Source organism: Gavialis gangeticus, unplaced genomic scaffold (assembly GCF_001723915.1).
Source record: "Gavialis gangeticus isolate Ggan-Ray unplaced genomic scaffold, GavGan_comp1, whole genome shotgun sequence".
Lineage (NCBI taxonomy): Eukaryota > Metazoa > Chordata > Crocodylia > Gavialidae > Gavialis > Gavialis gangeticus.
Genome location: NW_017729034.1, coordinates 55,934,472 through 55,948,751, shown reverse-complemented (window position 1 = coordinate 55,948,751; position 14,280 = coordinate 55,934,472). Strand labels below are relative to the sequence as shown.

At 41.9% G+C, this 14,280-nt stretch overlaps 1 protein-coding gene across 1 annotated transcript in view; it reads right to left on the bottom strand.

The window, feature by feature from the left end:
• Positions 1 to 8,385: 8,385 nt before the first annotated feature.
• The window catches only part of RHOU (ras homolog family member U), a 57,073-nt gene continuing 51,178 nt past the window's right edge, over positions 8,386 to 14,280 (bottom strand). Inside the window, exon 5 of the mRNA XM_019526726.1 lies at positions 8,386 to 12,454. Coding sequence (XP_019382271.1) covers positions 11,999 to 12,454 — 456 coding nt within the window. The 3' untranslated portion in view covers positions 8,386 to 11,998. The remainder of the gene's footprint in view (positions 12,455 to 14,280) is intronic.

Here is a 14,280-nt window from a genome sequence, read left to right as displayed (position 1 = left end):
GTCCACTAACAATGTGCTCATGTTAGAACAGGCTACTATGGAAACATGTGTCAAATTCCAAGCCCTGGGGACTATAAAGCTCTCAGCTGTATGCTGAGTTGTTGCGTAAGATCATATAAAAGCTGCTGCAGCGTTGCCATGCCCTCTGAACTGCTGCAGACCTCTCGGTACCTGCCGCCATTTCCTGGCATGTTAGATCCAATCAACACATGAAAGTTTTGCATTTCCCAGTCATCAGTGTGACTGCTCTCTAGCATTTTAAAGGGGTTTTACAGACTCTTTCAACTAAACTTTCTGGTGAAGAACTTTGAAGATCTGGAGTTAATGCCAAGCTGTAAATCATAATTTGCTTATGCTTGTACAATTACCAAGACACCCTTATATCATCCAAACTGCCACGTGTTTCTTATTCATGTCTTGTTTTTAACGAATTGCAGTTCCTTCTGATATCCCCACTGTCAAAGATGTTAAGTTAAAAAGTTTTGTCTTCGAAGCTGAACTATAGAATTTTTTAAATTAATATTATTGACCTCATCTCCCAGTCACCAGAAATATCTTCCATGATAATCAATGGGAGTTTTACCTGCATAAAGACTATTATTATACCCATTTCCAGTTAAGGTAACCTGGAAGATAAAGATTTTCTTTTTTCTCTCTCAGAGAAATACTGGTAGTATATGAAATGTCTCAATTGCCTGAAGGCAAGCACTAGCAGATGTTTGTTGTTGAAAGATTTGGATCGTAACAGCTCAAAATGCTTGGAACTTTTTTAAAATTCCAGGGCAGGTTCACCTCTGCATGATCCCCTTGCAATCAGTGCATCACGTAAGTGCAACTGGCAACAGAATTTTCCATTATGGAAATCTGTAAGAAAATCTGTGCACATTGTCTGTTTTCATTGTATAAATGATGCATGTTGTGCAAAATCCAGGTTTACCCATTCAAAAGCAGTTCTCTAACACATTTAAAATACTGACATGGCATCTATTTTAAGGCACTTTTGGTAACATAATTATACTGTGCATCTTCTACTAGACACGCCCAAAACACTCTAGGGGGCTGGACATAATGAACAATTTAATTTAGGGAAAAAGGGTCAAGCCTTTCTTATGCATCACCTGCTCTGCAGTAATTGCTCATGTGCATGTTTCTACCCAACAGGAACCAAACCTTGATTATTAACCCCTCAGTGAAAGAGAGGTAAGTCATCATAGTTTAGCTTCTACTTACCAGTGGAGGTAAGTGCATGTAACATAGACAGTTGCCATGAAGCACCTGATAGACCAAAAAAGCCTGCCTGCTTGTAACTTGTTTGTACATCCATCCCCTAAAATGCTAAGACCAAGTTTTCAAAAGGGACTACTGATTTGTTAGAGGGCTGGTTGCAGGAGGCAAATGCTTAGCACTTTGTAATATTCTGACCTCTCAGACTAATCAGGTCTCTCAGACTAAGAACCCCAAAACAGTGTCATGGGATGGGGTCCCCAGGGATGACTGTGACACCCCTAGGACTCTGTGACTGTGTCAATCTTGGCAAATGGGCACCTGTTTCCTCGCCTGCCGTGTCTTGCTGGTAATTATAATAAATAGGGAGCCTGCCCTTGAGTCTGTGTTTGGACATGGTCCTCATGGACCTCACTGAACCCTGTGGGTTCTTGGACCCTGCTCACAGTGGATGCCTCACAGGACACCCTCAGCCTTATGGGCTAGATGCATGGCTCCAAAACCACCCCTTTGCCACACCCCAAGCCTCGCAGATGGCATTCACACATTGTCACTGCACTCCCTGGCACTGGGGTCTGCTCACACCCTTTGTCACTGAGCCCCTGGCACTGGGGTATCCACATTGTAGTGGGCCCCCAATGAGGCCTTCTTCTCCCCTAGTAGCCTCATTCTGGTCCACCGGTTTATAAACAGCAACCAAAATATGAGCCCCTGGGCTATAACATAATACAAGCAGTTCAGGATGTGCTCTGTCCCTTTAAAAGACAGAAACTCCACCCCCCAGCACTAAGTGCCTTCTAGACCAGGGTACCTGGTGAGCTCCTGAAGCCCCATTAGGCCTATATGCAACATATCTGGTGGCCACCAGCATCTCTGGGCAATTCTTCCCTGGAGGCTCCTTCCCCTGGCTGCTGCCAGAGAACTAACTCCTGCTGGTCTCAGCCCTGGGGTTTATACCATGCCCAGGGCCATGCCTTCTTCTGGTCAGCTGACCAGATGCAGGTGCAAGCTAATTCCCTTGTTAGCCTGCTGCCATAGTAACTGGCACCTGTGGGGTTTCAGTCTGGCTCTTAGGGCCCTCTCCCTACGCAGTTTTCTGCTCTTAAGGGAGCAGGCACTTTAGTGCCCTGCAACCCAGAGACCTCCAACAGCATTAGTCACTTCACTTCTTAGCCCAAAAAGTTTAGCCTCAGAGGACTCCTCTTCTCATCACTGTTCTACAAAGGAGGAAACAGGCTGGTGGAGCAATGATTTTGCTTCCCTGAAGTCACACACAAAGCCAGTGGGAGAAGTACGAAAAGAAACCAGGCCTTATGACTTCTAGCCCTGGGTCTGCTACAAGACCATCTTTCTTCCTTTGTTGTATGTCAGCCTCTCAATTAACTTCCAGTGTAAGGTCACTTTTACTCTAGTTCCTCATGGATCAGGTTGTTTTCAGAGGTGTGCTCTTAATAAAAGGTACTTTAACAAATGCAGAATCAGGGAACTGCTATTATGCAAAAATGCTAATTACAATAAGAAGAGTTCTATAGGATGCTAAGCTTTCTACATTAATCTTATTTTGGATCACTGCCCCATGTTTGGCCTCATCTCTGGCTAGCAGCTATAGCTACACAAACTACATAAACATGTGGGCTGCTGTAACTATTCTCAGGAAAATGTCCTCCTTCCTCTCTTTGTAATCTATTATCTTCTAAAGGGGATTGTCAGAAGGTACTTCAAAGTCCTTTGAAAGTGGCCAGGGTCTTATCTCAACGAGAGTAGATACAGTAGACCCTCCCCATGATTTCAAGAATTGCTCTATGTATAGGGATTTGGTAGTGCCTTCTTATCATAGACTTGTTCTGCTGTAACAAGCATGGCAACTTCACCCCTCTGCTGTCATGAGCCAATTGTTAGTCACGGCTTGGCCATGTACATCCAGATGCATTTTTTTTTTACTTACTAGGATAAATGTTATGGACTGGGGAGGGGGAGAAAAGATAGCTATTCTCAAAGAAGAAGAATAAGGCAACAAGCTGGGGTCCATAATTAAAATAGAGCAAGGCCAGAGCACACCTCAAAGATGCACGGAAATGATGCAGGCAGCATCAAAATGCTAAAAGCTAGAACTTTGGGCAAAATGCCAGTTGAAAAAAAAAAAGTAAATTGTACAATAAGCAGCATCTCAGAAGAAAAAAACCCTTTGGAAATAAAAGATGACTTAGGAAGATTAAGAGTTCATTTATTTCAGCCACTGCGTAACATAAATGTTATTAAGGCTTCCTTAAGTGGAGAATTACAATAACGACTGAAGTAAAAGAAATGCTGTCAGTTTTGTTTTCTGGAGTTTTTTGTTTTGTTTTTTGTTTTTGTACCCCTGCTGAATTTTCAAAGTACAGCTACTCATCAGGACCAAAGCAAACACAGGCAATCTTTGCCGATCCCACCCATTTAACAGTTTTAAATAGACACAGTGGGAATGTCCTGACAAGCATGCACATGCAGGGGCACGCATTTCCCGCAGGACAAATAGCAGCAGCACATATTTGTGCCCTGCACACCTGCTCCAGCGTGGGGCAAAGTGAGCTGGGTGGGGTAGGAGAGGCTGGGATCAGCACCTATGCAGCAGTCTTAATTGGGGTTTGGCCAGGTCCCTTTCTGGCAGTGCACCCTGCTGCCATGTTCCTCATGCCACTTTTCTCAGCAGTGTTTTTTTTTTACACCAGGATCTTTTGATGTCAAAAAACCTCCACCGTGCTGCAAATTAGCAACACAGCAAATAGAAGCATGTGTGCCATTTGCATGCAGTTTGTGGTCCCTCAAACTGCTTGAAGTGCCACAAAATTCATGTGTGTACTTGTGTGGCCATGATGATCATCAGGGAATAAAGGTTTTTTTAAATGGGGGTAATAGAAGATGGTAAGTGTATTTAGAGACCAAATTTAGAGATTTAAGTAGATGTTTTGGTTGACCTGGGAATGCAAATTTAAAAAAGTCTTGTGCACAACTTCATTTGGAGAGACGTAGGTTGGAATTACTTTTGCTGAGGGCTTGATCCTTTCCTTAGCCAAGCAATACCAAGGGATTTGTCTGAAGCAGATACTTACCAATAAATTAGCTCCTTTGGCTGGATCCAGATGTGTAGGAATGTTAAAATGTGCCCCATGCTGCAAATTTGCAGCAAGGGAGAAAAATCTGTTACTGGGAAATCCCAGTAGCAAAAAAAAGAAATGCTGTGAAAAAAGTGGCAGCCAGAGCCATCCCTAGGGGGCGCAAACTGGGACAACTGCCCTGGGCCCCACGCTTTGGGGGGCCTCGCAAAGCAGAGCGGAGAGGCCATGGCTCCTCCCATGTTTGGCGGTGGCTGCCGTGATTGCTGTGAGGTCTGCCCGCACGCCCCACGGGTTGGAAGTTTCTTTAACTCTGTTCCAACCAGAAATGCCAGCTACCAACCCTCCCCCTGTGTCTGTTGTGCTGTGATGTTCATTTACCAATGTAAGTGTGCTGCAGGATGGGAAAGAGGACCCCGCACAGGCCCATTTGTTCTGGGCCCCTCACCCTGCTAGGGTCAGCTCTGGGCACAATGCTTGCCACAGGAGCATGCACCAGCGCATATAGAGGCTTGGTCTCCAGCACATGGGAGCCAGGAGAAGTGAGGAAACAGCAGTTTCCACAAAGCAGGGCATTCTGCCCAGCACCAAAGCACATGTGCAGAGGCATGCAGTAGCAAAAAGTAGAGGCACAAATTTGTGGTGCTAGTATTTTTGCCACTGCAAGTGCATGCCCCTGCATGGGAGATGCATCCTTTGTGTAAATTAGTTACACAATTTGCAGTAGAATTTGCCAAGAAAGATCTATGGGTGATGGTTGGATTGGAAGACAGGCTAGATACAGATCACCCCAAGTAGCATAAAAGGCTTGAGGAACAGGAAAGAGTCAACATGCATCCTGAGGAATGAAGCTATTAGGAGAAAACAAAGCTATTTAATCCTGTTCTGTTTTCACTGTAAGATAAGTGTCTGAGACTGTGGCAAAAGGGTTTAACAAGACAACTAAAGGGTTACCACTTCAGTGTAACTCTGCAGACTTCAATAGAATCACTCACTTTTACTTTGGAATACGTGAGATCACCATCAAGCCCAAGGCATCTGGTATGTTCATTTGGGTTCAAAGTACTAAAAAACAGACAAAGGGCTAGGCATTGTTGCAAGGATTTCTACCTGCACCTGTTTTATTAATCATGAGCAGGTATGTGAAGAAGAACAGGTTGTAAAAGTGGACAGTGAAATTGATGTTGTCTTTTGAAAGCCAGGCAGACTGCCTGGTATTTCTCTCACTCCTTGGAAATATTTTCTGTGTTGAATAAAAAAAATCAGAAAATCCAGGTTAGGGCTTTATGCCCTTTTAATGCACTGTATTGATTTGTTTCTCCCATTAAAACACACTGGAGAAAGACATCATTAGTACTGAGGACTGTTCTGCATCAGATGGTAAAATCCATTAAATTAGACAACTGTCTTTGCTCAGTTTATACCAGTGGGAACTGAACTAAATGGGTAATGAACAACCGTAATCATATTATGCCTACATTCTTTTCACTAGCTGCCAATAATATGGTTTGCTAAAACTAAGCTGACCTTACTAGTTTTTATGGGCTTGCTATCACCTTGAAATCTAGTCCAGATTTTGGAAAAAAGGCAAGAGTATCTAGCATTCTGCCCCCCCCCCCCCCAAAATCTCCCTTTTCTGGAGAATTTTTCTGGTTTTCTTGTTTTTCTTCTTTCCAATTTTTCTTCACAAAACTGATTGAGGCTTCTTTTATGCCAACATTTATGCATGAGTTCTCCAATGTACTTAGATAGAACTTCTCAGATTTAAAAGTGTCTGCAGGGTAAAACAAGACCTCACTGTGACTAGCGGCTGCACTCAAAGTCCATTGAAACCAGTGCCAATGTTCCCAATGGCTGCCAGTGTTCCCAGGGCCAATGCCTGCAATGGGCTTTGCACCAAACGCAGGGTGCTATCCAAAGCACTGCATAAACTGAAAAAAATAGGTTAAAAATATATTTCTTCCTCAGAATGACAATTTATATCTTCTTTTAAAGCACTTAGGTCATTGATTCTCAAACTTTTTAGGCTCAAGGCACTCCTGGGAGAATGCCAGCTTTTAGCTTTAACTTATTTTCTAACTATGGAAAAATAATCAAGTACTTCTGTTGCAAGGACCTCAGAAAAGACCACAATGCTTTGAACACCCTCGATTCCTATTAGAATTCTCTGCGTTTATCTTGTGAATCATGTAGGTGTTTGAACACCTAACAATGCACATATTACAGATCACCTTAAGGGACTGCAAGGCACCCCAGGGTGCCACAGCCTGTCAAAGAAAAAAAGTTCCCTCTTGAGAATGTCCATCTATCACAGCACAGCACAGATCTTAGTGTTCCTGGAAAACCTTGCTTTCAATGGACTGACTTCAATGTATTCTTATCAATCTCAGCTGCCACCTCACCCAGTGTTGCAGGCAAGACAGCTGAACGGGCCTTTTGATCACAACAGCAAGCTTGTGTACAAAGTTACCATGGTGCAAAGGATGATCAGGTCCGTTTAATCCACACTTAGCACTCTCCAGATGTTTGGGTACGTAAGACAGCAGCATTTCCAGAAGAGCAACATGAAGCAGGAAACTGGCTAGAGACTCTCTAGTTGTTTTTATCCAAATAACATTTACATTTGCAAAATCCTTTGAAGATAAATACTTAAATTCTTAGTATTTGAATAAGGTGGACTTTCCTCCCCCCCCCCCGAAAACTAACATGCAAATAGCACAGTGGTTTCCTCTCCCATGAGTCAACATTACAGCATAGTATCCTCTACTCAAAGCAGCACTGACAAGGCCTGATCTTATTTCAAAGACTTGTATGTTTCTGATTATGTGTGTAAGCTAAGTGAAACCCATTCCTCAAAGGCCCTGGCAGTGGCACATGCAATTAAGCAGCAGGCATTTGCTAGAAAGGAATACTGCTGACAGTTCAGACAACCCCCCTGTATTTTTACGGTGCAGCTTGCTGAGGTAAACAAGCCTTCTAGCATTTTTCATTTGCATCATAATCCTAAAAGGAAGAGGAAGGGAAGAAAGTTAATATTATAAATTTTTATTTAAATAGGGGAATCAAGTTGGGCACAGGGCAGATTAATATGTTGGGTCTACTCCATGCTGTCCACAGTTAGATGGTTTAAAATAACATTATTAAAAACTCTAGGAGAAGGTAGCAGGAGAAAAAGAGGGAAAAAGTCTCAGAGCTGCTTTCTGACTAAGTGCACGCTTGGGAGAATAACTAAAAAGGAGAAGCCTTCTATCTGTGGAATCAGGCTGGTACCTTAGAGACTAACTAGGTCACAGGCCTGAGCTTTCATAGGCAACAACCTACTTTGCCAAATGCACCTAACTTCAGAATTGGGCAGCAATACCCCGACTCCAGTTGAATAGCAGTTCACAGCACCACTGAACCCAAGGGAGCTTCCTGTTGGATCAGGTACTTCTCAGGGACAAGGGGCTGCCAAAGTTTTCATTCGTTTGGAGAAAAGGGTTTTCAGTGTGTAAGACAAACCATGTGTATAAGCTGAATGAGACACTATCTTATAGCATAGTAATTGGCCCAGTGAAGACATGCCAGTAGCTGAAAGTGGTCAGGTCATGTCTGACCAGAACTGGTTCAAGAGCCAGGAAGGTGATTTTCTTTAAAAGTGCTGAGTCACTGTATGGTCATGCATCATGCAGGTATCAAATTTATGCCCAATTAGTTACTGCGCAGTAACACACAAGCAGATGCCTTACTGCACAGTACCACTGTGCATGCGGACTAACTTTAGTCCCAAGTCAGACCACGCACAGCATTAATGCGCTTTGATGCCTGCACATGTAGATGCTGGCCGATGTCCACTTACTGCACAGTAAATTTAATGCAACATAAATGTGCGTGTAGATGAGCCTACTGGGAACTAAAACAGAGTTAAGGCAAGGCTCAGCATGTCTGCAAATCCCACCCTAGAGCTTTTCACTCCTGTAGCACGAGGCTAACTGCAAAGTTGCACATGTATCTGGCTTACCATGGGCTTTTCCCTTTTGTTCAGAGTGTCCACTCATTTTCCCTTCCACTTGATCAGACTGCAAGCAGCTTAGGGTGAATGCTAGATTTTTACTGTATGCCAGTACAGGGCCAAGCACTGGGATTTTACTCCCTGATGCAGGATCCTTGCACAATATACAACAGTAAAAGAGCACATTCTTATGCCAAATAACTTCATCTCTCTGCCAGCTAAGCAGTGTAGAAACAGAAGAGATCGTACTTATTTGATCATGTGCAAGATCGTGCAACTATTAGTTAACATCTGTAAACAGCTTTGAAGAGGAAGAACACTGTAAATAATAGGTATCATTGTTAACGAAGGAGAGCCAGTGGCAGTGTACCTGATCACCACATACAAAGTGAAACGAGGAAGTCAATCTGGCCTTGCTCTATTTGCAAAGGATCAGATTTCGTGCTGGGGAAAACCCTGAGCTGTAGGAATGGGAATCAAGTTTAAAAATACAGATCCACCAGGACTTAGTGTTCCAGTTTAGGGCCCCAGCGGGTCATGTCTATATCACCTGCATAGCAGTCCTGAGACTGCTGCTGAGAAGCAAGGCCTGCCCACTTGCTCCCACTTAGCACCCGCTGGTTTTTTGGCTCATGCCCTCAGAATCACACCCTCAGGAGTTCAGTTTCGGATGTGCTCCTGGGAGTGGCGCTATGTGTACCCAACACTGTTCTAACAGTAACAATGCAACATTTTTTCACTGTGCTGCACCTGGACAGCAGGAGGAAGTGGGGCTTGCTTCTCCACGGTAGACTTGGAAGCATTGCAAATATGGCACAGATCTGCCCTGAGGGAAACCAAGAATGGTAACTAACATCTAACATGCACAGTGCTGGTAGAGAACCAGAGTTCTTGTTCAGCCTCATCTCTGACTCAATACATTAAAAAGAAAGTAAGCCAGGTTATTATTTGCTAACCACCACTCAAGTACTTGACATTAAATCTATGAAGTGTCCCCCTTGGGCTATGTTATGGAGCCCAGGACCGGCTGGGTGTTACATAAGACAAAGCTGTGAAAGGCAGAGGTGTCCAGTATAAAATGGTTGATACCATGGGCAGACAAATACACATATCAGAATTTATTTCCAAATACTTAATTTATATCACTCTCACATGAAATGGTTTCCTTTCCTTTTTCTTGCAATAGAGCCTACATTTAGGAAACAGAAGACAATTTCGTAAGGCACCTCAGATTATACACTACATGGAGACATCTTCCCTCCCTTGAGCTTGTAAAATACTGATGATTTTAAAAGTAACGTTTCTAAATCTAGACCTTGTGTAGCCCCATGTAGAGCAGTATTCATAAAGTTATTAGACCTTAGTTCACATACACCTAGTAAAGGGCTATAACAAGTCACATTTTTCAGGAACAGTCACAGCTGGCTACATTTAAAGGTAATGCTATTCCCAACTATGAAACAGGCTGCTTATAAAATATAACCTACTGCTTCCGGTATGGCAGGATACAAAGCATCATGATCATATGGAACAAATTCAGTTATTTGTGCAATGGGTGCTTTTCACTTCCAACTTCCCCCACCGCTCCAAATCCAGGTTTTAAAGTCAGCTGTGTCCATTTCACAGAAAAGGACACACACACACACAAAAAACCAACCTGGCTTCATCCTTTTCAAACAGTCAGTTTGAGTGCATATATTTGAGATAATGTCATAGCATTAGACTGTGGAATATAAAGGCTCAGCTGTTATGTTCACTGGTTGTGAAATTTAGCCATTATGGACCAGATGCAACCAAGTTAAATGCATCCAGTTTCTGTGCTATGGAGACTGATTTTCCAGGTTGCTACAGTGAAGAAGCCAACATATTTTTATTGAACAAGGCTCCATGTACTTCAGTAAAGATATCCACTTCATTTTGAACTAAGTTTTCAGCAGTGGAATGCTATGTGCTCTGCACTCATTTTGCCTCGCCAAAGAAAAAAAAGTGTGCATGTGTGTACTGTATGTATGCATGTGTATACATCTCCATATCTTGGATATGGAGCTATATATATCATGACACTTAAGCCAATATATCCCAGAATACATTTACATAATGTGATTTTCTTTAAAGTAGGCCAGGAGGTGAATTGCAGCCAACTTTATCAATTCAAATGGCTTCCACAATGTTTCTTATAGCATGCATTCATTTTGTTATGATGAAAAAGAATTTGTGAACATTTAAAATACCAATTTAATTGAAAATAATAAAAATGAGTTCACATTAATGCTACTGCCAAAAAGGAAATTGAAGCCTGATTCCAAGCAGATTGTTGAGTATTGAAGTAAAAAAAAAAAAAAAAAGAAGCAACTTAGGGCTGTAAAGAAATCAGACAATTCAAACTAAAGGTCTCCAATTCCCTTTTTAGAAACCAGCCTAAGAGTTAAATAGTGAATTGTGCAAATAGATGAATTAATCCACAGATCCTCAGACTAAGCAGGCTGGAATTCATCAGATTTTGTGTCACATATTTGATGCTGTAATAGGCAAATCATCCTTCTGGACACACTTCCCTTTAATCTGTTGCAGTTATCCAGGAAAGAGTCATCAGTACAATCTCTCTGGCTGTTGCTACCAATTTTAAGAATGCAGTCTCAGATCAGATCAAGCCTCTAAAAACTGTTTTCTTTGAACAGAAACAACACATTCACTTGTTCAGAACAGCACCATAATCAGGGCAAAGCAGTATCTATTTCCTAGCATCCAGTTTGTTGTACCATTAAACTGCCTTTTCATTTAACTGGCAGCAAGGAAGAGGGATATCCCAAAGTTCATGGTTCCAGCCTTGAAACAGATACATTATGTGTTACTGTATGGAGATTTGCTGCATCCTTTTTAAGACTAATCTGCATTCCTTTCAATTAATATAAATGAACTATCATAGTGTCTGTATAAATACAAAGGAACCTGCTACTATCCCATTTTTTGTGTTTATCAGGAATCTACTTTACAAATGGAGGGGGGGCAGAGGAGGAAGCGGGGGACAGAAATAAAGAACTTCCAAATTAGGACACTGCTAATAAAGATAAAATTATGTCAACTGCTAAACATGTTAGACTTCCTAACAATGTACTAGAGGTATATGCACAACCTTTGAAACAATAGCATTTGAGTAGTCCATCTCTTATCCAACATTTATATTAATCTAAATATGGTTGGAGCAGGAAGAGATGGGAAAGGGGAAAGAGAAGGAGCAGGTTTTTAAAGCTAAAATGTCAGTAAGGAGGCACAGTGTTATTTTTAAAAAAGTGTCCATCTATAGAGCTGTATGTTTCTATAGTCCTTTGTTTCTTCTAAGCAGCCCTATTAGCAAAGGCCTCTGTTGCTCCTCCCTCTTCTGTATGCATTATAATACAAAAAGTCAAATCCTTTGTACAGCTTGTAACTTCACAAATATGTAGAGCATTTGTTCCTTGATGAGAAATTACCCTGAAAACTCAGATATCAGAGGGGTGAGGGCTCAATATCCTTAACCTCATTCATGGCAACATCTACCTAAGCATTCTGCCATCCACCTCAAAAGGGCAACTGAGATCTCCAACAGCAACATATACATACTTTTATGTACCTATGCTATACAAGTGGACAATATGGAATGAGACTTCAGCTAATATAGCTTCTGTGTGATTTCACCAGGTCCTTAAAATTACTATACGAAACAGCAGTATTTTTTCCACCAGGATTTGGAGAGGTTTTTCATTTTGTCTGGAGTCCTGCACTTTGATTTCTTTGGTTGTTGCTGGGTATCCGCGTACTGAATGCCAGCGACAATGGCTGCGTCAAAGACCTCTTTCAGATTTTTCTGAGTCAAAGCTGAGCATTCGATATAAAATGCTGCTTTTATCTCCTCAGCACAAAGCTTAGCAGCCTCCTCTGCCACAGGCTTTTCTTTGCATTTGTCCAGTTCAATGAGAACTTTGACATCCTCTCGAAGGTCTGACTGTGTCCCAACCAGAATGATAGGAGCTTTGGGACAGTGGCATCGAATTTCAGGAACCCACTTTTCGTTCACATTCTGGAAGGAAGAAGGGCTCACAACGCTGAAGCACAGCAAGAAGATGTCCGTGTTGGTGTAGCACAGGGGTCTAAGCTTGTCAAATTCATCCTGCACAAAGCAAAGCAACATTAAGGCTGAATCAAAATAGATTTAAAAGTTCGATGGAACCACCACCCTGACCTAATCCTAACAGCTTCTCACTACAGAAGTTTGAAACATCAAAAAAATAAGGAAAGGGTCAGGTTTAGCTCCTGACTTTATATAGGCACAAACGTAATTTGTGTACAATGGAACATGAAGTTTTAATAGTGGAAGCCACAAGGAGGACGAGTTTGGACTTCAGCCTGCAACACTGAAATTACTGGAAACTTTATCATTCACTCCTGCATGCTCAGGATTAAGCAGTACCTCTTTAGTGCAGCTGAGATTTTCTGACTACTACTGTTGCTTTCTTTTGAGTGCTTTAAACATGACTTCAGCATTTGCCTATGTGCCTTGCTGCCCTATCTCAGGAGAAGATCTGAACCACAGAACACAGGCTGAAGCACTTAAATGAAGGCACAGGAGAAATAGGGATAGCCGAGAGGGAAAAAAATATACATTCACCCTTAACTGAGATTATGTCTCTGATCAATTTGGATTAAAACAGGCCTAACTTGTCAATACTGCCCAGGTTGGCACTCATAAGTTGAAAGATGGGCAATAGCATAGGAGAAAAATGGCTGCATGCATGTGTATGCAGTTTAAGTAAATGAATGTTTAACAGCATTCAACAGGAGATTAGAATAATTTCCCTGCTAGTCTGTGTTCATCTGATGGCAGTACTAATGGCAGTACTCCCTTACTTCTCTACATCAAGCACTTCCAAGCCTCCAATGTTATGTTATTTTAAACAAAACTTCAACAAAGCCAGGCCCTATTTTTAAAGCTTCAAGGAACAACTGCAATGAAGAAGATAAGCATCTAAAACTAACAAAAGAATTCGCCTTTATGACGTTCTTGATCATCACAGCAGCTCAAAGACCTGGAAGCAAAGAATGTAAAATGAGGCAACGGTTAAGCATGCAGCGCCTGAGTTTATGCTGACAGCACGATAAAAGCACAGTAACACAAGCAGCATAAACAGGTAGGATTTGGCTCAACTGTGGTGCCATTTTAATTAAAATTCACCGTGTTCTCAGAGGGTCTTAATTTAAGAAGTGCAAAGAGCACGGTCTAGAATGTCTCTCCAGGACCAACATTTTATTGCTGAATTGCACCTTACATGTTCATTTGTCAAGATTTGAGATTTCCCTTGAAAGCTTCTGAAGAGGATCAGATATGTTGTTTAAACCCCCCTGAAAGTCTCAGAAGTCTCTTTCCACTTGAATAAATTTCTTGCAGCAGCAATGCAGAGGGAGGCAACAATTTATAAAACAAGAGGCAAGCAAGCAAGCTTCATTAGCTCTCTTGATTCTCAGATTAAGCTTCTCAGGAAGCAAGGCAGCAATGTGGGATTTTCACCACTTGGCTTAAAACAAACCATACATTTATTGAGGTGTACTAGACTACAGAGCGCAAAGGACAGTTAAGAAGAGACATCCATCCAACTGACTGCTCCTGCAATGAAATTTTGCATCACTTGATTTAAGGGCTTTGAAAGCTGAAATGACAACTTGATTTCAACATAGAACCTCAAGATTTTTCCTCATTTTGCTTACTTTCTCACACCCCATTTGAGTTAAAAGCAGTAACTGAACAAGCATGGGCATTTCATTAAGGGATTCCTAATCTCTTCAACTAGTAGCAGCAGTCAAAAGAAAAACTGACTTGAGTCTTCCTGAAACCATTCCATGGGGCCCCATCACCAAGGATATGGTTACAGTTATATCTGTCAGAAGTAGAGCGTGAATTAGCTTCTTGGCTGAAGCTGACAGTGCATTTGTAAACCACCC